The sequence below is a fragment of the Helianthus annuus genome, chromosome 15 (genome assembly GCF_002127325.2).
Source record: "Helianthus annuus cultivar XRQ/B chromosome 15, HanXRQr2.0-SUNRISE, whole genome shotgun sequence".
NCBI classification, from domain to species: Eukaryota; Viridiplantae; Streptophyta; class Magnoliopsida; order Asterales; family Asteraceae; genus Helianthus; species Helianthus annuus.
This window is the reverse complement of record NC_035447.2, coordinates 103,317,995-103,343,241: the sequence shown is the minus strand read 5'-3', so window position 1 is coordinate 103,343,241 and position 25,247 is coordinate 103,317,995. Positions and strand designations below refer to the sequence as shown.

General features: G+C 32.7%; 1 protein-coding gene and 1 long non-coding RNA gene across 2 annotated transcripts; one reads left to right on the top strand and one right to left on the bottom strand.

Moving 5' to 3' along the window:
* The first annotated feature begins 201 nt into the window (after window positions 1-201).
* LOC110909903 lies at window positions 202-1,534 on the top strand. The gene is made up of 4 exons (XR_002575713.2): window positions 202-280; window positions 388-565; window positions 705-746; window positions 1,286-1,534. It is a non-coding gene; the product is annotated as an uncharacterized LOC110909903 (long non-coding RNA).
* Window positions 1,535-6,806: 5,272 nt separating this feature from the next.
* LOC110912047 lies at window positions 6,807-10,472 on the bottom strand. The gene is made up of 3 exons (XM_022156716.2): window positions 10,264-10,472; window positions 8,282-8,773; window positions 6,807-7,353 (listed from the first exon to the last, which is right to left on the bottom strand). Exons 2-3 carry the CDS (start codon window positions 8,754-8,756, stop codon window positions 7,304-7,306), a joined length of 525 nt encoding a protein of 174 aa, XP_022012408.1. The 5' UTR covers window positions 8,757-8,773; window positions 10,264-10,472; the 3' UTR covers window positions 6,807-7,303.
* Between the last annotated feature and the right edge of the window lie 14,775 nt (window positions 10,473-25,247).

Genomic DNA, 25,247 nt, shown 5'->3' with positions numbered 1-25,247 from the left:
TGCCTGCAGAGGAAATCATTATCTGAGTTTTGGCGGGATTGTCGTATTATGAGTATATATTTTAGCTTATTTAATGGTTTGTTTATTTTGTGTTGATTTATTTCATGATTTCATCCTGTTTGTGGCCTTTTAATGAATGAGAGCTTTTTTGTTGAATGTGTTAATGAATGACAAAGAAGATTGTTACTAACAGATCTTTTCATTTTTTTTGAAGCTGGCTGATAATTCAAAGGAGCATAATTGCATGCCTTATGAACATTATACCGCAACATTACTTGCAGTATGTTCATGTTATCAGTATATTTGTATTCTATCTTCAAGAAATACAAGCAACTAACTTCGCTTACCATTATGTTCATCATTTGTAAACTGGCTTAAAATAATCAGCAAAAAGGCCTTGAAGGAGAACCCACAAATAGGAGTTTAACTCACACTTCATGGGTATCTCATCAAGCAAAGGTCGTGAAAGGCAAGGATGGCATCCTATGACGGCCAAATCTACAAATTTGTTGTTGCTACTCCCATTATTCATTCAATGGTCTCATTCACACTTGATCACAATAAGGTTGCAAATCATACTGCTATAGTGCTATACTATGCCAACTCTACAATATAATTTTTTTGAGCAAATAAGATGAATAGCTTTTGGTATGTATACTTTGACACCATATATCTTTCACTCATTGTTGCATTCTAAATCTTAGGTGGTTCATGACGAGTGCCCACCTACCGAATAAAAGAAGCAAGTTAGTACACAGAGTCTTCCCTCGCCCAATTAACCTGCTTTGATTCGCTCGCTTCCATTTTGTTTCTATACTTTATTGGTCTTATAATACCTTTTGTTTATATTCATGGTAGTTGTTGATATTTTTACTTAGCGTTAAAGTTTATGTATAAAAAATCTATTATGTTAATAATGGCAGACTGGTTGTAATCTATTTTGTTACTGTTTCATGTTTCTTTACGTGCATACTGCAGTCGCTACACTCATAAGTTAGTTCACTTAAAAATTTGTTTATGTGTGTACATTTACCTTCATTTATCTATGTTTAAGTTCGTTTAATAGGCATTTCAAGTTTTTAGGCAGTTACAATTTAGTCTGGTTTTATTTAATTTATTGTAGCATATTGTAATATGATTTAAGGTTTTCATATGGTAGTGAGTTCTCTCAATGATTTTTATGGGTTAGTCATGTATGGAGAGTCATGCGTGCACATATGTTAAGATATTTGATTTGACTAACTCATAGCCGTTGCTTATGTTTACTTGCTTAAACCTGTTGTAGACAAGAAACTACTAAGGGGAAGGGCGACTACATGGGCATGCATTAGCGGCAGAAGATTTCGTGAATTATTGAATAAACCGGAAGCTTTATGAACTCCTTTAAGTTTTTTTTCCTGTAATGTATGTTTTTAGACTTGGCATACAAGTTTGTTCTTAAACACATTCCGCAAACAAAGTTTCCTGTGCTATGCACGCCTTAAATTTTGTGTGGCTGGCTTATGGTACAAGCTCTTATGACGTTTTGTATGGCTTCTCTTACATTGTCTTTTGGCTAATCACCTTTTATCCATGCATAAACATTTTTCCCGAACGCACCACAAAATGAAGGACACTAACTGTTGGTCATGCCGTGCATCGCACGGGCCTACCCTCTAGTAAAGTAGAAGAATAAAATTAAGGTTTTGGGGTTAAATACATAAAATTAACGTTTTTTTTTTCAAAAAATAAGTTTATCTTTTTTTCATAAAAACATTTTTTTTAATTCGTAGAGTTGTTTATGAATGAAAATATAATAAAATACTAGTAAGAAAGTCTCTTTAAAACCAAGACATGTTTTATTTAGAGAAAAGGTTATTTTAATATTTAAAAATAATTCTTATGAAAAAAGAAGATTATTAAAAAACTTTATTATTTTGTTGTACAAAGAAAACTTTTTTTTAACCTTATATAGAGGTGAAACATGACAAGTTTTAAAGTGATATTAAAAAGAGTATGAAAAGTAAAAATAGGGGTACATTTAGCCAACCCTTTTTAATACTTTGTTTGCCATTTAGAAAATTTTCTTAAGTGATATTCATCACGTACTTTTTAGCGTTTATCGATCTTGTGATTTATCACTTTATACTTTAGCTTTCTTGTTCTTGGCTTTGTCGATCTTGATTGCACATGTTAGAGTAGATCTATATTGGATAATCAAAAATTTAGTTGCATGTTCTGTTTTAAAGTCAAAATTTATGATGTTATAAATTCAACAATTAAAACAATATTGATTAAAAAATATATTCCAAAATCATAATCTAAAAGTTTACAAATAATGAAATAGAGGTAAATTAGAAGTCTTTAAGTTAAAAAATATTAAATGGAATTCAAAGAGAAGTAATTTACCTATTTAACTTTAACATTAATCCCTGTTTACCCTTTTTTCTCAATAACTCCTTGGAAACTAAAGAGTTTCCTACAACTTGCAATTGCAATTGAATCGTTTACTTTTAATTAAAATTTATTTATTTATCAATTTATCAACTGTTATTTACTTCCTTTTCACATTCGCATTCACATAACACTACGTCTACAAAGTTAGATACATCCAGGGTTAAAGAAAGAGAGAGAGAGAGAGGGGCCTGGAGAGAGAGTGGACGGTCGCCGGCTACATTACCCGGTGATCATCTGTTACTCAGGAGATGACGACGAGGGTGATGGGGGTAACATCACCGCTCAAGGGTGACATATAGTGACGATGGTGACGGTAGTTCGCCGGTGGTCAGCAGCCACATCTTTGAGTGACGACTAGGGTTCCGAAGAACGAACCGGGTGATGTGATGGGGTAACGACTTCAGTCAAGGTAAGGTAACGGAGGATCGAAGGTGGTATACGAAGTGTCATCCGCATCTTCCGCCTGCTCTTCTCCTCTACTCCTCCGGCAAGGGACTCCTTATCACTTTTCGAGGTGCGGTTGCTCTATTCCCTGCTATTTCTCTCAACTGGTATGTTTTTTTTCTTTTGTCGTTATCTGATTTAGAGCTTCATACGTCTTTAATAATTGGATGGTTATAAAAAAGTTTTAGACAAATATATGTATTGAATATGGTTATATGCAATTCCTTTAACTGTTTTATGTATTTTGGAATGTTACTTTGATGAGCAATTACGGACCATCTGAAAGATAAAGAAAGGGTTCCGGCCACGATTCTGACCGGATGTCGCTTATATGGAGATAGTCGTGCAGGATTAGTTGGTTTGTTTGTTTAAATACTCATATACATCTCGCCTCTGATTGGGTTCAGATCTTTTTTATTCGTGTTATAGGTCTGATTGCAAGGGTTTTTTCTTTTCGTATTCTGATTTGGTTCAGGTACGTTTTTATTTCCAGTTTGTTTAGTCGCATTATTTTGAGTTTTGATGTAGAAAGAGTTCGTGGAAATAATAACATATTCGGTAGTGTTACAAATGGATATTTTGCTTTCACCGAGGAACACCAATAACCGTGTGGATACAGGTGCATTGCCTCCGTTTCAGTTCAGCTAGCTATTTGAGAAATGTGAGTTTCATACTTTCATTGGTTTTCATTTTATTTGATGTATATGAATAAGAATGCATAATCATAATGTTTTAGTTACTAAATTTGTGGTCTCTTTGTTCTAATTGTGGAAGAATTGTTGTGCTCTGCTATTTCTGGTCTAATTTCTTCTTAATTAGTTGTCTTTTTCCTTGCCTGCAGAGGAAATCATTATCTGAGTTTTGGCGGGATTGTCGTATTGTGAGTATATATTTTAGCTTATTTAATGATTTGTTTATTTTGTGTTGATTTATTTCATGATTTCATCCTGTTTGTGGCCTTTTAATGATTTGTTTATTTTGTGTTGATTTATTTCATGATTTCATCCTGTTTATTTTGTGTTGATTTATTTTGTGTTGGTTTTCATTTTATTTGATGTATATGAATAAGAATGCATAATCATAATGTTTTAGTTACTAAATTTGTGGTCTCTTTGTTCTAATTGTGGAAGAATTGTTGTGCTCTGCTATTTCTGGTCTAATTTCTTCTTAATTAGTTGTCTTTTTCCTTGCCTGCAGAGGAAATCATTATCTGAGCTTTTCAGCCACATATAACCGAGTATCTTGATTTCTTCCTTCATTCTGTTTATATGAGGTTGTTTACCTTCGAAAACCGCCTCATTCCGACTCCGCCAAATAACCCATAAGGCCGCTTGGGTCACTAAACTCACCACCTTTTGCCACCTTTGTGTTCCACTGTTACACTTGTGGATGTTTGTCAAGTCCTTTAACTGAAGTGCATAAACCCGTCGAATTCTACACCAACGAGATATAAACTCCCATATCTGATCCGCTATACTACAAGATGCAAATAAATGTAAAGCTGATTCAACCTCTTCGCCGCACATTTTGCAACAATTATCTTGGACGACATTACGTGGATAGATTATAAATATACCAACAACAACCAACAACCATAACCAGTAAATCCCACAAATAGCGAAACTACTTACAGGGTCTAGGGAGGGTGGGATGTAGACAGACCTTGCCTCTATCCATAGGGATAGAGAGCCTGCTTCCAGAGAGACCCTCGGCTCGAAGGATAGATTATAAATATATATGGTCATTTCTAAGCAACATTTATATTACATGTACTTTTTTTTCTCATTACAAAAATATTGTATTTATAATAATCCATGTATGCATAAAAAATATGTTTCATTCATGGTTATAGTGCTTAAAAATATGTTTCGTTCATCGTTATAATGCTTAAGTATGTTATGAATTCAAATGTACAATTAGTGGATCAACAATATTTTAAGTTGGATTGTTTTAATAGTGTGTCAATATGGAATTCAAGAATTTGACGATCGCTTTAGTTTGTGTTAGCACGAAATTACTTTAAAACATGGTTGCTTCAAACCTATATGTCTCATTCTCTAAGTTTAAAACATGGTTGCTTCAAACCTATATGTCTCATTCTCTAAGTTTACTGCATCTAAGGAGATTGTGGAAACAAGAAAACATCTTTCCTTTCTTTTGGTTTGTAAAAATAGCATTAACACTAACAATAAAACATTAATAAAGATATGACAATAGCAATACACTATGACTTTTAGTTTAGTTAATTTAGCAATAATAAAAATAGTTATATCATTAAATATTATATTATATAATACTACAATAGAAAGCGATAACACCAGTTATCCACCTCTTTTTTCCTTTTTTTTTTACATTTATCCTTCAATTTTTAGCATTGATACTTACAAGTTACAACCCGTCAATTTATAAACACTTTGTAATCGAGTTTTATATGCATATTTTATATATGTTTCGTTGTAAATTCAAGTTGGCTTACGTTTCTTTCAAAAAATTAAGTCAGGTCAAATATAATACGTTTTTTTACTTATTTTTATAAACGTTTTCAGTTGGTCTACGTTTTAACGTAAATTTTGTTCGGAAACAGATCGGTTATGTTTTCATTAGACGGTATAAATTCGAATTACTTCACGTTTAAACACCGCCGCAACGCGCGGGGAAATTTACTAGTTAATAACAAAAACAACAATAATAATACTTTTGCCATATTCTGATTTTGCTAAATAAGGTGAGATCTCAATATGAGAAAGTTCATTGAAGGTAATGCCTGACGTATATGTTAACATCCAATAATCATTATAGCTACAACCGTAAATAAAATCATGTTTAGGGGTTGTTTGTTTTAGCTCTTAAGGGTTCAGACATCTTATAGGGTGTTTGAGGTTGAGTTTTGAAGGAGATTTTTAGATTATTGAGTTTTGAAATCGTAAATAACCAGTTTTGAGTGTTTGGGTAAAAAAATTAAAAAAACTGATTATTTGCGTTTAGAAAGTTACAAAACGCAGTTTTCCAAAAGCAGCCCCCCCCCCCCCTGCAACAAAACGTAGTTTTCCAAAAGCTGATTATTTGCGTTTAGAAAAGAATTTTCACTTGTTTATTTTTTTTAAATATATATTTGCCAAACACTCAAATAGTTGATTATCTGATTAAACTCAACTCCAAACACATGGTTCAGCACTTAATTGTTCAGGCTGTTTGTTTCGCGAGCATATGTCTGAATGGTTCAGACATTTGCCTCTGAATTGCTAAGCATTATACTGGCTCTTAATGGTTCAGAACTCACTAATTCAGCTCTTAATGGTTCACATCTCTTACTGGTTTAGCACTTACCCATTTAGAAATCGCCAAACGGCCCCTTAGAGAGTTAAGATAATGAGAACATCGAGATGTATAATCATATCTAGCGATGAGATCGTCCGATAAATTGTCATGACAAGGGCATCATCTCCGGCATGGAATCAAGTTTAACGTCATTGAGAACATGTTAAAAACTAAAAAGGGTTCTCAGCAGTGTTGTAAGAATCGCTAGGCGCTAGTCGATCGGTGGGGTACCGACTAACGATTAATCGAGATTAATAGGGATTAATCGAAATTTATATATAATTTTTAGTTATATATACACACACACATTTTTATATGTAGTTTTTTAGAGTAAACATGTTTTAACCCCTCATTGACCAATTTTTTAAAGTAATTAATGGGAATTTATAAGGTTTGGTCGAAATTTGGGCGGGATCCGGCCAAAACTTGGCCATAATAGCGATTAAGCGGACATTAATCGGTGAACCTCCGATAAGTGATTAATCGACGACTAATCGGTATTTTTACAACCATGGTTCTGAGATTGTAGCCTTAAGAAACACACCCCAACTATCAAGCGTATAACATAGTGTAACGTTATGTAACATGTATGTAATGTGATAAAGAAATACAAACTAATATGTTATATTATTAAATAACAAAAACCATAGGGACAAACTAAGGCTTTACAACGAAAAAACATATAAACTGCATTGAGTTTAGAATCAAATTTACAAGAATTGTTATCAATAGTTTTTTTTTTTTTTTGGAAATTGATTTTTTTTTCACCCTCACTTCCATGAATATGTACACATCATACAAATATTTTACATCACATCACATATCACCCAACAAATTTTAATTTTACTTCAATTGTTTCTTTTTCCAGATCAATGCTAATCCGAACACAATACGAGTCGATCTTCAGTTCATTTTGGCCGTCTCTTTACAGCGTCAGTGTTCTTGACACAAAGATCTGTTTCTTGTCCTCACGAATAATGATCATTTTAAACCCGAAATAATAATAGTTAGTAGCAGCGTCAGCATCACCACCGCTACATGAACTAAACCAATATCTTTTTACATATAGATACATATTTACAGTTAATGGGCTAACGTAGAGCGCTCAGTTGTGCTGTAGGGATGACAGCCATTGTTCCATGTACGCTTCGCTCTCTGCAAACAATGGTCCCATTTGTTCGTAAGTTATTAAATACAGGGCATGAAGGTAAATTAAACACATAATGCGTGATTTCCTTGTTCGACATCTTTCTTTTGCAAGAATATATATGATTTCTTGCATTATCATACCATCTATCATTTTTGTGAAGCAAAAGAAAACAAAAGGAAGACTATAATTGGTGCATAAAGGTCAGGTCGGGTTGACCCGCAAAAATCTTAGTCTTTTTTTTCTATTTTCATAAAAAAATTGCTGCATTATAATTACGGCTGCAAACGAACCAAACGTTCAGCGAACAGTTCGTGAACCGTTTGGCTGGAAGTTCATGTTTTAAACAAACGAACACGAACAAGAAATTCCGTTCGTTTAGTTAAATGAACGAACATGAACAAAGGCCGCGTTCGTTCATTTATGTTCGTGAACGTTCGGTAACGTGTTCATTTATGTTCGATAGTTTAGTGGTGTTTTTAGTTTTTATATTTTATTTAAATACTTCAAAATTCCGAGAAATAAAATATTTAACAAGTGTCAGTGTATTATATATTCTGTTCATGATCCATTTGTGTTCACAAACATTCGTTTGTGTTCATCAACGTTCGTTTTCGTTCATTAAAAACCGAACATAAACACGTTCATTTCCTTAACAAACGAACACGAACATCAAATCTCGTTTGGTAAAGTGTTCATGAAGAGTTCGTGAACACATATATTTCTTAACAAACGAACACGAACAAGGTCTTGTTTGTGTTTGTTCGGTTCGTTTGCAGCCATAATTATAATACAACTATAAAAACCATGCTATTATAATAATATCAAATCTGTTTGAATAAATCGATTTAAAAGTTTAAACCATGTGAATTAACTGAAATATCACACAACTATGCACCAAAATTTTGTAGCATATTCATGAATAAGAAGCCTTACCAGGAGAATAGATGTCGGGGACTTGCGCAACGCCAATAGTAAACTTGTCGGTTGGGGATTTCTTCGGGTTAACATCACTACGACCACGACCATAGCATGGCACCAACACAGCAAAACTATCATCCGAATCGTCATCGTCATCATCACTACAAAAACCAGCACCATGCGGTTCTAGCCATCCGATTGACCAATCAGAGTCATCCGATTCTGATCCCGATAAACAACCACCATCCGATGGAACCAACACAACATCATATTCTTTATCAACCTTACGTTCCCTTCGACTCTGCCATTTTCGTTTTCCTCTTTTAGATGTGGATGCCACATTTACCGATGAGAACTTTAAGTTGTCGAATTCCAACATGTTTATGTCAGATGCTGTTGCGGAATTCTTGGACGGCCTGGTGCGGATTTTTGTATCTTGGTGTTTTCCGCTCCATAACCACCACGAAAACTGTGAAAACGCCACCGCCATTTCACCTATCAATAGTCCTGAACAGGACGGAAACTTATAAATAAAAAACTTAATTGAACCAATAACAGATTTATAACTTAATCATCTTCATGGTCTTAATGAATCAACTTAACAAAAATCTCAAATCCAATTTCAATATCCAACCGCGATTGCAACTCATTTGCTTACAACTAACATCATCTAATCATTTCTCATCCTGATAACAGGTTCCCAATCTTACTACAAACAAAATTACTCGATCTAACATCAAACTTATCTTCAACAGTTTACCAAGTTATCAATCATTAAAAAGCACAATAGCTTTGTGGATCAAAGAAAAAACCTAATTAAATTCCCAAAACTTCAAATTTTCAAAAAAAAAATCACAAAAATCATTCCCGAATATCATGATTACCTACATCTAATCAACTTAATAACAATCTCACCCACTGTGATTCCAACTCAATTCGCTTACAACTACGGCGTAATCTAATCACTTATCATCCTGATAACAAGTTCCTAACCTTACTACAAACAAAATTACGCAATCTAACATCAAATTAATCTGACATTGAACGACAAATCATCAGCGCGAAAAAAACATATTAATATCGCATAATTGTAATATTAACGGAGAATTCACAGTTTAGAACTCGAAACAAAATTACTCGAACTAACACTAACAACAAATTAATCAGAAATTGTATACATATCAAAATCGTTCACGCACCGAATTGAATAACAAAACATCAAAGGATAAAAACGAATTCATGTCGCATAACTGTAATATTAACAGAGAAGTCAAAGTTTAGAACTACAATTCGATTCAAAATACCTGAATCTGCAAACCGATGAACCCTAACTTAATCCTAAATTCCTAATAGTTTCTAATCTTACTACAAACAAAATTACTCAATCTAACATCAATTTAATCCGAAATTGAATACGCATCATCATCACGAACACTTCGAGTTGAACAACAAATCATCAAACGAGAAAAACGAATTTATATCGCATAATTGTGATATTAACAAAGAATTCAAACTTTATAACTCAAAATCGGTCCAAATACTTGAATCTGCAAACCGATAAACCCTAACTTAATCCTAATAACATCAAATTACTCGATCTAACATCAAATTAATCCGAAATTGAATACACATCATAATCACGCATATGTCGAATTAAACAACAAATCATCAAACGAGAAAATCAAACTTATATCACATAATCGTAATATTAACAAAGAATTCAAACTTTATAACTCAAAATCGGTCCAAATACCTGAATCTGCAAACCGATAAACCCTAACTTCATCCTAATAACATGTTTTTGAACTTATTACAAACAGAATTACTCGATCTAACATCAAATTAATCCGAAATTGAATACACATCATAATCATGCATACGTCGAATTGAACAACAAATCATCAAACGAGAAAAACGAATTTATATCGCATAACTGGAATATTAACAGAGAATTCAATTGAAGCTTTAAAACTGGAAATAAAATCAAAATCAAGTACCTGAATCGAAACAACGAATCCTAAATCTGAATCTGAATGATCCTGAATCGAAAACCTAACTTGATTTAGGGAATTTGAGGCGGTTTTTTGTTGTACGAACGGAGTCGTGTGGGTGGATGATGCTTTCTTCCGTTTAATAATTCATCAACAAATAAAATACGGCGATATGATAGGATAAGAGTTCAACGACTGTCAGATTTATGTTTACACTTACACCCCTTGATGTTAATGCTAATATACAAAACTAGCCCCTGTATTATAGAGACTTGTTATAATTATGAATGGAAAGTTAAGGGTGTTAACTATATCATTAGTCTTCTTTCGAAAAAACATTAAGTTGACTTTTAAGTGTGAGACTTTAATCGTTATTTTGATCATGATTAGGCATCCTATTTGACAGGGTTGATTACGATTAAGTTTGTGGTGGTGTGGTAGTTCCACGAGCATTTTGTGATCCTTGTGATTTATTAGGTTTGAAATCGGGCCTCGTAGTGCCATGCCTTTTTCACAATCTTTGGCTAGTTTTATAAGGTTAATCCCAAAAATTGTTTAGCATCATCAATCGTGCTTATCAACATGTTTAATCAAGCGAGAATGTACTTTTAACTTATTACAATGAAAGGTCCTTGCATTGACTTTTTAATGTTTAATCGAGCGAGAATGTACTTTTAACTTATTACAATGAAAGGTCCTTGCATTGACTTATTAAAATTCGAGGGTGATCTTTCTCATATGACATACGCTCGTTTTATCCAATGATTAATGCGTATAATTGTGGATGAGGTTGTTAGGGTCTGGGATTTATGAAAGCAATTGAGGATAAGCGTCTTGTGTTTTCATGGAGAGCGAAAGTAACCCTCCTCTTGACTTGTTTAGAGTTTAAACCATTAACATAATTGTGTACATTGAGAGATCGCATATTAAATGACCAATGTTGTTAAGATTATGTTATCCTAATTTGTTAAACAGTTCCATGTGTGTGTTTAACATTTAGTTAATATAGTATTCTAAGGCCTTTAATTGAGGTGCTTTTACATGGCATGTATGTATTGAATTTTAATAATGGATTGTTAGTTTGTTAGTATTTGATGCATCAATTTTTGTTAAAGAATGAACATGGAAAAGGGACCATGGACAACGGATTGTGGATGTTTAATTTTTTTTATTTTTTTTTTTTTTTTGGTCAAACAAATTTGTGAATTTTTGTTATGATTTATAAATCGTGAAAAGTGAAACTCTCAATAATTGATATCTAATCTAACTTATAATAAAAGACTCTAAATAATGTCACATGGCATTATCTCCTTCAACCTCATAAATTTTATTTATATTTGTTAAATAAATTTCTTTTAATATTAATATTAATTAATAACCAATATATAGATATCACTTATTTTTATCCTTATCTTTATCTAAACTTAATAAATAACTTCAATTTTAAAATTTAGACCCTTTGTTTTTTTACTTTAAAACCCAAAGTTTTCCATCTTTTGCAATTTAATCCCAACTCTTTTTTATTTTCAATTTTGGTCCACCATACTTTTCATCTTTCGCAAGTTTTTCGTTTCGTTTTAAACTTTGTGAGTTAACGCACCGCAACATGCGTGTGGGCTTCAACATTTTTTCGTATATTTTTTTCCGTTTGACTGGCCCATCGCGTCACATCTATTTTTCTGCGTGTGACAAGTTCGTCCAACACACTGGTCCTAGATGGACTTAGTTATTTTTTTCTATGTTTTACATTTCGGTTTAATTTCTCAGCAACGAGCGTGCGTGATTCAAAGATTTTACGTCTGTTTTTCGCTCGGCGTTATTTTTTTCTCGTTTTTATTTATTTTGTTTTTACGAGCTTTTTACGGTGTTGGTGGTCGCTGACAATGGTATAGTATTGATACTACTTAACACAGTTTTATGACAACCGCTGCAACGCATGGGGCTTAATACTAGTATCCAAATAAATCGTTTCTCGCCTAAAAATTCAAACAAAATGCTTCAAACATTCAATAACAAATCTAAACAAATATTTCATTATCTACACTTGAAACATCCACATAAGGAGCTGGATATAAATGATATGACTACCGTTTTTTCCTTGATCCTTATGTGATGTAATTGACTTATTTGTTAAATTTTGAATCCTACTTTTTTTCCTTAAACAATGTTTTCCTTAATTCCTTATTTAGTATCTATTATATACTAGATTAGATCATCGTGTGTTACACGGTTGAATAAATATAATTTTATATATTAAGTAATAAAAAATTATATCTTAAAAAAACGCATGTGTTGCATAGGTTGAATAAAATTGCGTATTACAGAGGTTGAATAAAATTATGTATTACATAAGTTGAATAAAATATAATTTAATCGGTTAACAGATACAGTTATCAAAATATGTCTTTAAAAATAGATAGTCTCAATGAATGATAGGTGTCACTCATAAGTTTCTTTTATTATATAGTATAGATATAGACTCGTAGACTATACTTATATAAGTTATTTAGTTTAGAATTAATGAAGAGGAAAAAAAGCTTAGCCGTTCAAAAAAAATAAAAAGTTATTTTATTTATAATTTTTGTTTTATATAAAGCACTCGTAGACTACAAATAACCTAATTTAATGATCATCTTCTATACTATATAATAAAAGAAATCATTTTAGGGACACTTGTCATTATATTAGACCATATTTTACAGATAAGTATTATTTTATTTTAATCTTTTCTAATTATTATAGATAATCCTCCTACTAACTTTGGTATATAACTTTTTTTATTATTTGGTATATAAAATTACATTAATTCAACCAGTACAATATAGTTCTTATATATATAACTTTTTATTATTTAATATATAAAATTATATTTATTCAACTCGTGCAATAAAGAAAGTTTTTTAAAGATATAATGTTTTATTATTCAGTATATAAATTTATTTACTCAACCCGTGTAATACACGAGATTATAACCTAGTTAATTTATATTTAAAATCTAGAAATCAGATTATTATTTCCTAGCATACCCGTTCATTCACCCAACAACAAACTATAACCCGCAATATATTAAGCTATGAATATAATATGATAATATGTTAGTAAATGGGTAAATTTAAAATAATCGACTTTCAATAATTAATATTTTTAAATTTAATATAATAAATAATTATAGTATTATATAATAGGGATTAGATTTGATTTAGTGTTATCTTTTAATTGAGAATTAATGATCAACATTTATCGTTAAAATTTTAAATTATTTAATTTGACCAGAAAACAAAAAAAAAATTGATAGTCTCAATGAATGACACGTGTCACTTATAGATTTCTTGCATAGATTTTTATATAATGTCACACCCCCAAAATCCACCTGCGGAGTATCACCGCTTGGGAGCGTGACTGACCAGGATCAAGCCACCAATCATATCGAACATGTTATTAATACCAAATATAATAAATGTAAACCAGTCATTCAATATGAAAGGTGTTCAAACATAATCATAGTTTTAAAGTATAGCGGAAGCATAAGTACGAAAACCCAAATGTGTCACATAAGTTCAATAAGTTTCAAAACATAATCCATGCTCCACAACGACCTGCTCCTCCCTGTGCAAGCTCCATAAGTATCTAACGACCTGCAAGGCATGTAACAGAGGATCAACAACTAGTTGAGCGAGTTCACAGTTAACAGTTCAGTAATAGTATAGTGTGAGTAGTAGTATGTTCGTTCGTTATGTCATGTATCGTATTAGTTTCCATCGCGGCCTCCCAGGCAGGTATGCGAAGATATTAGGGGATGTTCATCCCGAGTATTCTAGACTAGGTTTACCTGTATCGCGGCCTACCAGGCAGGTGTGCGAAGATTAGTAAATTACAGTTCGCGGCCTTCCAAAGGCAGGTGTGCGAAGTCAGTCATAATATCGCGGCCAACCCTTGGCAGGTGTGCGAAGATCAGTTCAATAAGTGTTACTAGTCTAGTCGTAGTTAAACCAGCGGAGTATGTACCATAGTTCATCAAATCACATCACTACGTTCCAGTATAGATAAGTACCAGCAAATAATCAAATCCCATTCCCACCCTGGGAACCCCATGCCTTGGCTGTGTGAACTCACCTTGGTTTGCTCGGTATGCTACACTCTAGGGTTTATCAGATGTCTAAGTCCGTTACACACGACCTAGGATATGATGCACATGATACGATATAAGTGTTTGCATCCAATTAGGGTTTGCAAATCATTGACATTCAAACAGTTGTGTCTTGTGTGTTTGTTGTGTACATGATGATATCACATAGAATGTTCACGCATGCAGGATCATACAGTTGCATTCAATATCATACGATTATACGCATATAGAGTCATACATCACGTAAACGGTTAATCGTATTCACATAATTCCTGCGTCGTGTCTTTGATTGCACAGTTTAATGTAACGTGGATGCTAACCTAGTTGCCACTGATAACACACTTAACATATCATCATCGTTAATAAGCTTGACAGGTTTAGTAGAGTTTGCGACTAGGACAAGTGACATACACATCTTATCAGATTCAATCATTAGTTATTACACTTTCATGGCCTCATATTAAACATACATCAGCATCAGACAGGGCCTTGCCCTTCATAAGAACTCAGACAAGTGTGGGGGGGGGGGGTTTCCCCTGTTTAAAACTCAGATAGCATAAGGGGGTTTCAAAAACTTGAACAACATATCTTACACATAAGAATTTCGGACCACAAGGGTGTTTAAACTCGGGTAGGGGTGTGGGGTGTTAAAACTCGGACAAGAGTTTCATTGAAGAAACTCGGACCACCTTAATTCCATGAAACTCAGACATACATCCTCCCCCCTAAACTCGGACCAAGGTAAGCCCATTAAACTCGGACTACATGAGTATGATAAGCTCGGGCCTTTCATTAAAAGCAAACTCGGACATGAACATCATATTAAACTCGGACCAAGGGCTCTTGTAGTAAACTCGGACAAGGGGTCTCTTTCTAATAAAAAGGTCGGGCAAAGGTCTTGTTTTTAAACTCGGGCCATCACAACTTGTAACTCGGATCTAACATATATAATTAAGGTCGGACTTGTTATTATCCTAACAAACTCGGATCTAAGGTTGTGGCATTAAACTCGGATCCCTTTCATTGGTTTTAAAGTCGGGCATATATCAACACTTAAACTCAGACAAACAAGAATCACAATTGAAACAGTTACATTCTATTATTCCATCAATTACGTTTTCAATTCTCCTTTGATCGTGAAAACCCTAATTACGAACATCATTCATCCAATTCATTCAACAGTTATAGCATGCGAAGCATCTTGACATTAAGCATACGATTACACAACTGATCCATATTATTTCACAATAATCATGATTCAATCAACATCCACAGAACTATCATATATGGAGAACTAGGGTTTTTAACATGCATCACATAATCAAGGATCAATAACAATCAAACAATCACAAACAACGATTAAACGATTACCTTGATTCGATTCTAGATGGATTGGAAATCAACTTGATGCAAAAGACTTGTGAATCCAAGAATGATAAGAAGGTGGTTGTAGAGAGGATTAGAGAATAAGAGGGTACGTGTTTTTGATTCTTGATGTGAGGTTTAGTGAATGATTTAGGGTTAAGTATTATTTATGTTTCACTAATGACTCTTTACACCCTCTATTGTTATATTTTTCACAAGTACACCATCTCATAACCATTTCCTAGTTTCACCACTGAGTTTATGCATTTAACAAGTTTCTCACAATTAACACATAACCATGTACAATCACACACTACGGTTTATTGCACCAAAGCGTATACAATTCCCTAGCCAATTATTTGCACAATTAACAACTAAACAAAACAAGAACGTGCAATAAATACGAATTAGAATCTTGGAATTTCGAGTTGTCACATTATCCCCAACTTAAAAGAAATTTCGTCCCGAAATTTGGTACGCACTCACTGAGGAAGCTAGGTAAGTTATATCGTTCACTGGTTTTCCTGGGGTGTCACATATAATACTAACGGTAAGACCCGTGTGCAAACACGGGTCGTTTCTTAGAAAACCATGCATAACATATATTGATAGAGAGTAAAAAAAATAATTACTGCAGACTTACAAAATTGATATAAATTAATGATCAATAGCTTTATTCAACAGCAATTCTATTATGTTGAGGGCAAACTAGTTTACAAAATTACTTTAATGATAGGGTGAGTTGGGATTTTGTAAAAATGTTTGTTTTTGTACTACTTTACAAAATTACATAGAATTCAAGAAAATGAAACAACAAATTAAACAGATATTGAGTTATTCAAAGTTCTGTTGACTACTAAATGAGATGTTGACCAAAATTAAAACAGATGTTGACCAAAAGTCAATCAGATGTTAACCAATAGTCAAACAGATGTTGACCTTAAACAGATGTTTGGTTTAACACCACAGATCTGTTTATGGCCAAACATCTGTTTAATGCAAATATCTGATATAGAAGGCCAAACATCTGTTTAAGCACAAACATCTGTTTAAGTCCAAACCTCTGATATAAAAGGCCAAACATCTGTTAAAGGCCAAACATCTGTTTAAGGCCAAACATCTGTTTAAATCTGAACAAATGCTTAACTTAATCAGATCTACTGTCTTCTCACACTGTTTTCCTCTTCAAAACACTGTTGAACCTAACATGGGTTTCCATTAACTATTGACCAAAAGTCAAACAGATGTTCAAACCCTGGTTTTGACAACATGAAACACAACATCATCATGCCAAATACAGTCATATACATCCATCCATTATTCTGAATTCATAAACCCATAAATGCAGAAGAATGTCACATTTGCGATTAATAAACCAAGTTTCTACTAATTGCAGTTACTATTAGCAAAAAGAAGCATGATATCATCTATATATAAAACATAAAGTGCTAATAACAGTGTTTTATCATGTTAGCTATACATAGCAGCAAAACATCAAGTTAATAATTTAAAAAAAAACATACAATATCACCATCAAAAAATTCATAATTATAATATCTGATATCAGAACATACTTAAATGTCGTTGTTAAACTGAGGTAACTTGATTTAATACGATCTTCTGTTCCGAAGACACGTATGTGAAGTGCAACATATCACCAAACCTCAACTTATTCTCAGTCATAAACTTTCGCCAACCGTCCAACGCATAACGTGGCTTCAAATCATTTAACTCCGACTTAACATCATAAACCTCCACAACTCCAACTATGTTTTGAACTTTCAAAGGATGAAGATCAACAGAAAGACCTGCTCATCTGGCAACTTCAACAGGAAGACGCTAGATGTATTGTGTGGAAAAAATAATAGTCAAACAAATAAACATAAATCATTAGTTTGTTATAAAAAACGGTATACCAGCCTATAGTCTCCTTTGCGATCAAAATGAAAGAACTCATGGTCGAGAAGACGTCCAGAATGTTTTTTTGCAGTCTTTATAATCTTATTTCTACAGATAAGCTTTTTCTGAACGTTGGCGGCTCTCTTCCCCTTGATGAAAAAGTAAACATATATATGTGAATTAAAGGAATGTTGAATATATGAAAAAAAACAGTTTATATAAGATATATTGATTAAGTGGCGAGTATAGATACCTTAACTTTGTGAGCAGATGAAGAACATCCAATATGATCACTTGTGTCGACAGGTAAGGCAGCATTTCCCTTAGTCATATTCTTGACCGTCTCCTTTCTCTCAGAAGTAACTTTACCTTTCTTCTTAACTTGTTGTCATAGAGTAACTTTAATAACCATAGTAATATAACAATCTTTAACACGGTAAACTTACATCTTGTGTTTTATTCAATCGTGAAGACATGCGTCTCTTCGACGTGCATTCGGCATTCGTTCGTAACTTCTTCTAAATAATACATTATTAGATAAATGTAACATCAGTAAACAGCATTACTAATAGTTGTAAAAAACATTAAATTCTTATATGTGTTAAATTAAAAATAAATAATTTTAATAATTTAGTAAGTACCTGAGTAACGGTTCTTCCTTCACCTACAGATACAACTTCTTCATCCTCATAGATGTCCTGGTCAACATTAATGAAATAATTAATATAATACTAAAATAATTAAAACTTTTACTGCTAATGCTAAATACATACGTACCTTGAATGCATTCTCAACATAATCAGTCTTCGATATCTCAAGTACACTATCATCGTCAGATTCAACTTTCTTCGAAAAGCAAATCTCAGTCTCATCTCTATAAACTACTACCTCAAAAACAACATCATCAATTCTGCTAAACACAAGCAAATCATCCTCAAGTATCCCAACATCCTTGCACATTTCAGGCCATCCTCTTGCAAATACAAAGTTTGTATCAACCTTAGACACCTCAACATTCCAATAGGATCCCTTATAACAGATTTGAAATTTGCCACTTGGTGGGCTGTTTACAAAAAATTGTTTAATGAAGCAGTCTTCGATTACCTGCATAAAATTAAAAATAATGAATACTATATGTGAAGTATGTAACTTACGAGAATAAGTGTTGACACGTTTAAGATGCAAAGGATTGAAGTTAAGATCAATAGTCATACCGTAAAACCAAATCTTGTATAACGATTAAACGTGAAATAAGATTCACCACACATCCCATCAACAAAACATGAAAGTTCAAACCCAAAATCACCTAACGCTTTGAAAACCAACAAAGTATCCCTCGGCAGATTGAGATCTTTAACAACATTGTCCCAACCGTCAGTTATTATTGGTGTTGAATTTTCTGTTCTAACCCTCATAACCCATTTTTTACCGGACTCATGATAGATTCGCAACTTATTTTTTTGCCAACAATCTCCCCACTTTTTATTAGCAAAGGCTATAGGTACATCCTGTATATAATTTTTAAGTAGTGTAAGAAAATATAAACCATAACAACTGTTAAATATATATCTCAATAAAAATAAATTATGTATATAAAAACATGTCATACCAGTTTCAAAGATTCTGGGTTATCAAGAAACTTGACAAATGTAGTATACATGACAAAACCTGAATCAGTAAAGATGTTAAAACATTGAAATTAAAAAGTTGGCTTCAAAGATGAACATTAACTTTTTGTATTAACAGAGTATCTACTAAGATTAATCATAGAAACAGAGTATGAGTTAAAAATTTTCTGCAAATAATAATTATTTTAATATGTTATCAACAAATGATTAAAACACCTAACTAAACCCTTCTTGAATGTATAACAATAAACTTAAAATCGTATTTGTAGCAAGATAGAATTTGATTTTTTTTTTTTTGAATTAAACTCGGTTAAACAATATAAAGTATTACAATATGAATTTACATACCAGTTGTTGAAGAAAAAACAACAAAACCTCCAGTGATTCAAGTGTAGAAGACGGAGAATAAGACAATTGAAACCCTAGAAAATGACTGGGAAGAAGAGATTTTTGAAAGAAGTCAGATGATAGATGTTTGATGTGTAATAATGCTAAAGAAATAATGACAGTTGTGTTTTCGTTTTCCCATATTTTCAACAAATGAAAAATATTTACACATAGACCCCTTATTGAATTTGTTATTTACATTTACAAACTTAATAAAAGATGTCTAACAAAATGTGTTTGGAAACCTCTGTTGGTCGTTGGAAACAGTGTAAGTCAAACAGTTGTTAGATAAACAGAAGTTATGACAACAGATGATAACTTTCAGCAGTTATTTTTATTTTTAGCTAACATATGTCCACGTCAGAACCTCTGTTATCATAATGCATGACAGTCAGCAGTCAACACTATAGTAAATGAACATTCGTTAGGAAAAACAGAAATTATGATAACAGACGGTACCATTTAGCAGTGGATGTGTTTTTAGGCAAGAATAAGTTTCAAAAACAGTTGTTTTCAATTAGTGTAACTCAACAGTGGTAAGTCTAACATCTGCTATTAGCCCAACCACTGTTAGGAATGACTGAAATAATTAAAATGAAGATGCGACAACAAAGATTAATACTATTTAAATTTATGCCATTTAGTCAACAGTGGTAAATCAAACAGTCGTTAGCATACACAGTTGTTTCATCATCAGCAGATTCTTCAAAAAACTACTATCAATGATCAAATTCTGAACATTTGTTTTATCTTTGCACGCATCTGTTAACCATCAAACCAACCCCTGATGCTATTAAACCTCTAATGACTTACCAAGTAGATGTTCAGACAGAATTCAACATCAACGTAATCTGTTAACCATCAAACCAACCGTTGATACTATTAAACCTCTGTTGACTTACCAAACAGATGTTCAGACACAATTCAACATCAACATTATCTCTTCACCATCAAACCAACCCTTCATATTATTAAATTTCTATTGACTTACCAATAATTAAACTAAATCAAACTAAAAAACTAAATAAGTAAAACTAAAAGGCAACATAGATTCATAAGTTTAAAATTTATTCATTTATTCATGACATTAAAAGTCCAATAATTACATCGCATACTGAACAACATTAAAGTTCAAATCTAACAATAACAGCAGGAATGAAGAAACTTTAGCTTCAACTCCATCGATTGCTGAACCTCTCGATGTATGTCCTTCAGCATCGCCATGAACTCCACGTCTCTATCACCGCACTCTATATTACTAACAACACAAAGCTCACGAACGGAAGTTGAAGGCATGCACATAAGATCTCTGGAAACCTTCTCTCTAGTGAACAGGCCAACCTGCAATCCATCAAAAAATCTATTCAATTCTTGAAGAGTAGCCTGACAAAACGCTGCTTGAAATCATCCGATTTTGCATCTGTGAATGAGGCCATTTGAATAAACTATATTACTCGACTTTCCTGAAAGTATGATATCTTATTAGGAAAACGTGATGAAAAACAGGTGAAGTGACTATGAGTTTATATACTGAACTTTGTAATTATGAAAACGTGTAGATTTAATATATATAAACATATTAATGTAAAATTCAAAACAGTAGTCTTTTAATGCAAAAACCTTTTCAAAACCCCAACTTTTATGGGAAAACCGTAAAATTAAATACCAAGAAACCCAAGGGACAAAATATCGAAATTCAAAGAACAAAAGCAGATTATGAAAATTACAATTAAACGATTCATTTTCCATGTAAACGCGTTTTTTAAACTCTATAAAAAACCGACGATTAGTTTTGATTCAAAACATCAACAACTCGTCCTACAAATCACTTTCTGTCAAAAATAGTTCCAAATCAGAAAACCTACAAAAAATCTACATGGCAAAGTTCAGTTTCTACCACTGGTCAGACACCAGCGATCTTAAAACACAATTCTCGATGTGGTCACTCAAAGAATAAAGAACAGACCAAGAACTAAACAGGAAAGTCGACATAATCAACAACACTAATAACAACAAAACCTGGAACAACATAGCATTGCTCGATGAAGTCCTCCACTCTCCTCCATCAGACTTCCAGAAGAATGCAGAAGAGTTTCTTACACAACTTCTAGAACATGATCAGAAAATCTGCAACATGCTAACTGACCTGAAATTAAAAAGAGAAGATGAAATCACATGGAGAAAGGCTAGAGTCTACGAAATCTTAGCAAGTGTTAACCCTAGCGTGTAATACTTTATAAATATTTCATTAAATTCCTATTTTTCTCTGTAGTACTTCATTTTAATAATATAAACATGCATCTTATCAGTTAATAAAAAATAAGAAACAAACCTATTGCAACTTTTCACGATGTTGCAACTCTCCCATCAAAGAATGTAACACATTGCAACTTTTCACGATGTTGCAACAATTATATTGCAACATCGATATTGAAAGGTTGATGTGTGATGGCCAACATCATTGAAACGACGATGTTGGAACAATGACACCGGAACGATAACATGTAAACAAAATCATCAAACATTCGAACAAAGAAGTGTAATCGGAGAATAGCGGCTGGATCACGAGAAAGATGCATTTGAGAGAGAGAGAGAGAGAGATAGATGCTTGCAGATATTAGCGAGAGAGATTTGAATGTGGAGCCAGATAATTATGTCTTATTTATAGAATTTTGAATATGGTTTGAATTTTGAATTTTGAATGTGGAGCCAGAATTTGAATTGGGAACAAATGTTGATTAGAGAGAGTAATTGATTGAAGAAGATGATATGTTATATATCTGCAACCACTGTAATTTTGAATTTTGAATTTGGAGCCATAATATTGAATCGTCAGAGGTTTTGAAGTTTGAATTTTTAATCATCAGTGGTTTGATTACATTCATTTGAATGGGCAGACCTTTGAATGGACATTGGTTTTGATTACAGAGGCTTGAATGGACAGTGGTTCGTATTATAACATAGATTTTGAATGGGCAGATCTTTGGAATCTAAATGTGGGCCAACTTTGAATTTTAAACTCTTTTAATATTAGGCTTTATGATGTAATAATGACATAAGAAAAGCCTTGTTGGACATGCTCTCACGCTGACACATCAGCTTTTCTTATGTCATTGAGATTTCTCGTTTTATAGAAAATATAGATATTATACGGAAAACTGATAGGACAAAACATAGTAAGTTACTCCTAACAGGACAATCTTTAGTTGTAAACAAATTACTATTGATAGTATTGAATGAGGACATGTTGATTGTTTTTTTAAGTAAACTGCGAAAATGGTCCCTGATGTTTGGTCACTTTTGCCACTTTAGTCCAAAATTCAAATGTTTTAAATCTGGGTCCTTATGGTTTCAATTTTGTTGCCATTTTCATCCAAAATCAAAATCTAGTCAGATTTTTCAGTTAAAATCCAGTTTTTTTGTCTTTTTCCTCCATTTTAACGAAGAGCAAAATGGTCAGATTTTTTTAATTTGTTATAATGAAACGTTAAAAGACCATTTTGCCTTTCATTAAAAGGGAGGGAAATGACAAAAAAACTGGATGTTAACTAAAAAATCTAACCAGATTTTGATTTTGGATGAAAATGTCTTCAAAATTGAAACCATAGGGACCAAATTCAAAAGGTTTGAGTTATGAATTAAAGTGACAAAAGTGACCAAACCTTGGGGAACCAATTTGGAAGTTTACTTTTTTTTTTTATAGAAATACTGATAATGTAATTGAATAACTGTCAATTATTTTAACCTGCTAATTAACATATTATTTCACAAAAAGAGTCTTTGCTATGCTTTACATACATTCTTCTGGTAAACATTTTTTTTTCAAAGCATAAAGCAAACATATTTTTGTTTTCTTTCGAGTTATGCGATTAGATTTTTGTAGAGTACTACCAAGTACCAAGTACACTAATTAGAAAAAGCAAACATGCATAAAAGAGATATCGATGTTATTTTGAAACTATAAAATCTACACCCCACGTAGGGGTGCTAAACGGGTCGGCTTCACGGGCTCAATCCGATCCGAACCCAAAAATTTTATATCAACCCGAATTGAACCTGAAATTTGTATCATATATATGAACCTGAACCTGACTAAATATTCGTGGGTTCGAACACGACCCGTTCAACCTGATTTTTTATTTTTTAATTTGTTTCCACAAATTAATATATGAACTTAAAAAACAAAAATGTATATAGTACAATTACATTTGAATTATAAAATCTTATGTGAATTCTGTTTTTAAGTTATAATTATGTCATAAAATACATACTCAATTGAATTGATAACATAAAGCATATTGTAAAAAAAAGATATAAAATGATATAAAGGGGTTAAATGGGTCAACCCGCCAACCCGACCGGGTTAACCCGAACCCGACCCGTTTAGCTAAACGGGTTCGCGGGTTCAACCTGAAACTAACCCGAACTAGTTTAGACTAAACCTAAACCTGCGAATTTTGTGTTAGCTTCGGATCGCGTCAGAAATTCACACCCCTAACCCAACGCTTAAACCAAACCTTTAAGTTTTGAAGCTCTTGTGGCACCATTTGTAACATCAAGGACCATTTTGTTCATAGCAATCATAATGAGGGTGTAAATAAACATATTGTCGTGTGCATAGTGGACTTTTATGTAACAAATGGTAACTTTTTGCTACAAGTGGAAATCTTTCATCAATTGGAAAAGCTCCTTTGTCAGGTCCCTTTATATTTGTGGATTGTTGTGCTACTGACGTGGCAGGTGGGCCCATCGTTATCATTTTATATGCTAACGTGGCACCGCTTTTGACCGATAATATATGTTGGGGTGTGACGATGTGATTTGTAATTTTTTGAAAATAAAATTTAATAATAAATATCTTGTGGGTGTGAATTGTGATGATGTGATTCATAATTTTTTGAAAATAAAATTCAATCACAAATATCTTGTTAATTGGAGGTGATTGGCATCCGACCAAAAGTGATGTATATCCCATCACTAATTTTTAATTTGCTAATGATTTTTTAACACCTCATAAATTAGCCGAGTTGTCACTATTATAAAACGAAATACATACATATAATATACTAATCTTCTAATATATTTAGCTTAAACAAGTGGGATTACGCGTGCTATGCGGCGAGAACTAGTGAGATTACTTGTGCTACGCGATAAGAACTTGATCGGTATCGATTTGGTTCGTTACAATACTGATATTCACGATACAACCGAAAGAAAAAACGTAATAAATAAAATCGTGATATACCCAAAAGATATCGATACGTATACACATATCGATACGTGTTTTACGTCGATCAAAAACCATGAAAACGAATGGTATAGGTTCTGCTACTGTTGTTGTTCTATTGGAATCAATTTGGTTTTTTAAAGGAACTGGCACTCATATAGCCTACGTACCAAATAAATACTATATTTTGATTGTAACTCTAGTGTCAATAAAATTTATGCCTGAGAACATAAAATTTAACAAAACATATACTCGTGTTTTTTTATAAAAAGTTAACGAACATAAGTTTTCTTTAAAAGAAAATTAAAATAAATAAAAGCTTGACGAGTTAAAGGTGTTATTTTAAGTATAAAGAGTC

Excerpts from the sequence above, each read along its gene's own strand:
- LOC110912047 (XM_022156716.2), bottom strand. The coding sequence starts at position 8,756 with ATGGCGGTGGCGTTTTCACAGTTTTCGTGGTGGTTATGGAGCGGAAAA. Across the intron at positions 7,354-8,281 it reads CCCCGACATCTATTCTCCTG|AGAGCGAAGCGTACATGGAA; the intron begins GTAAGGCTTCTT and ends CATTGTTTGCAG.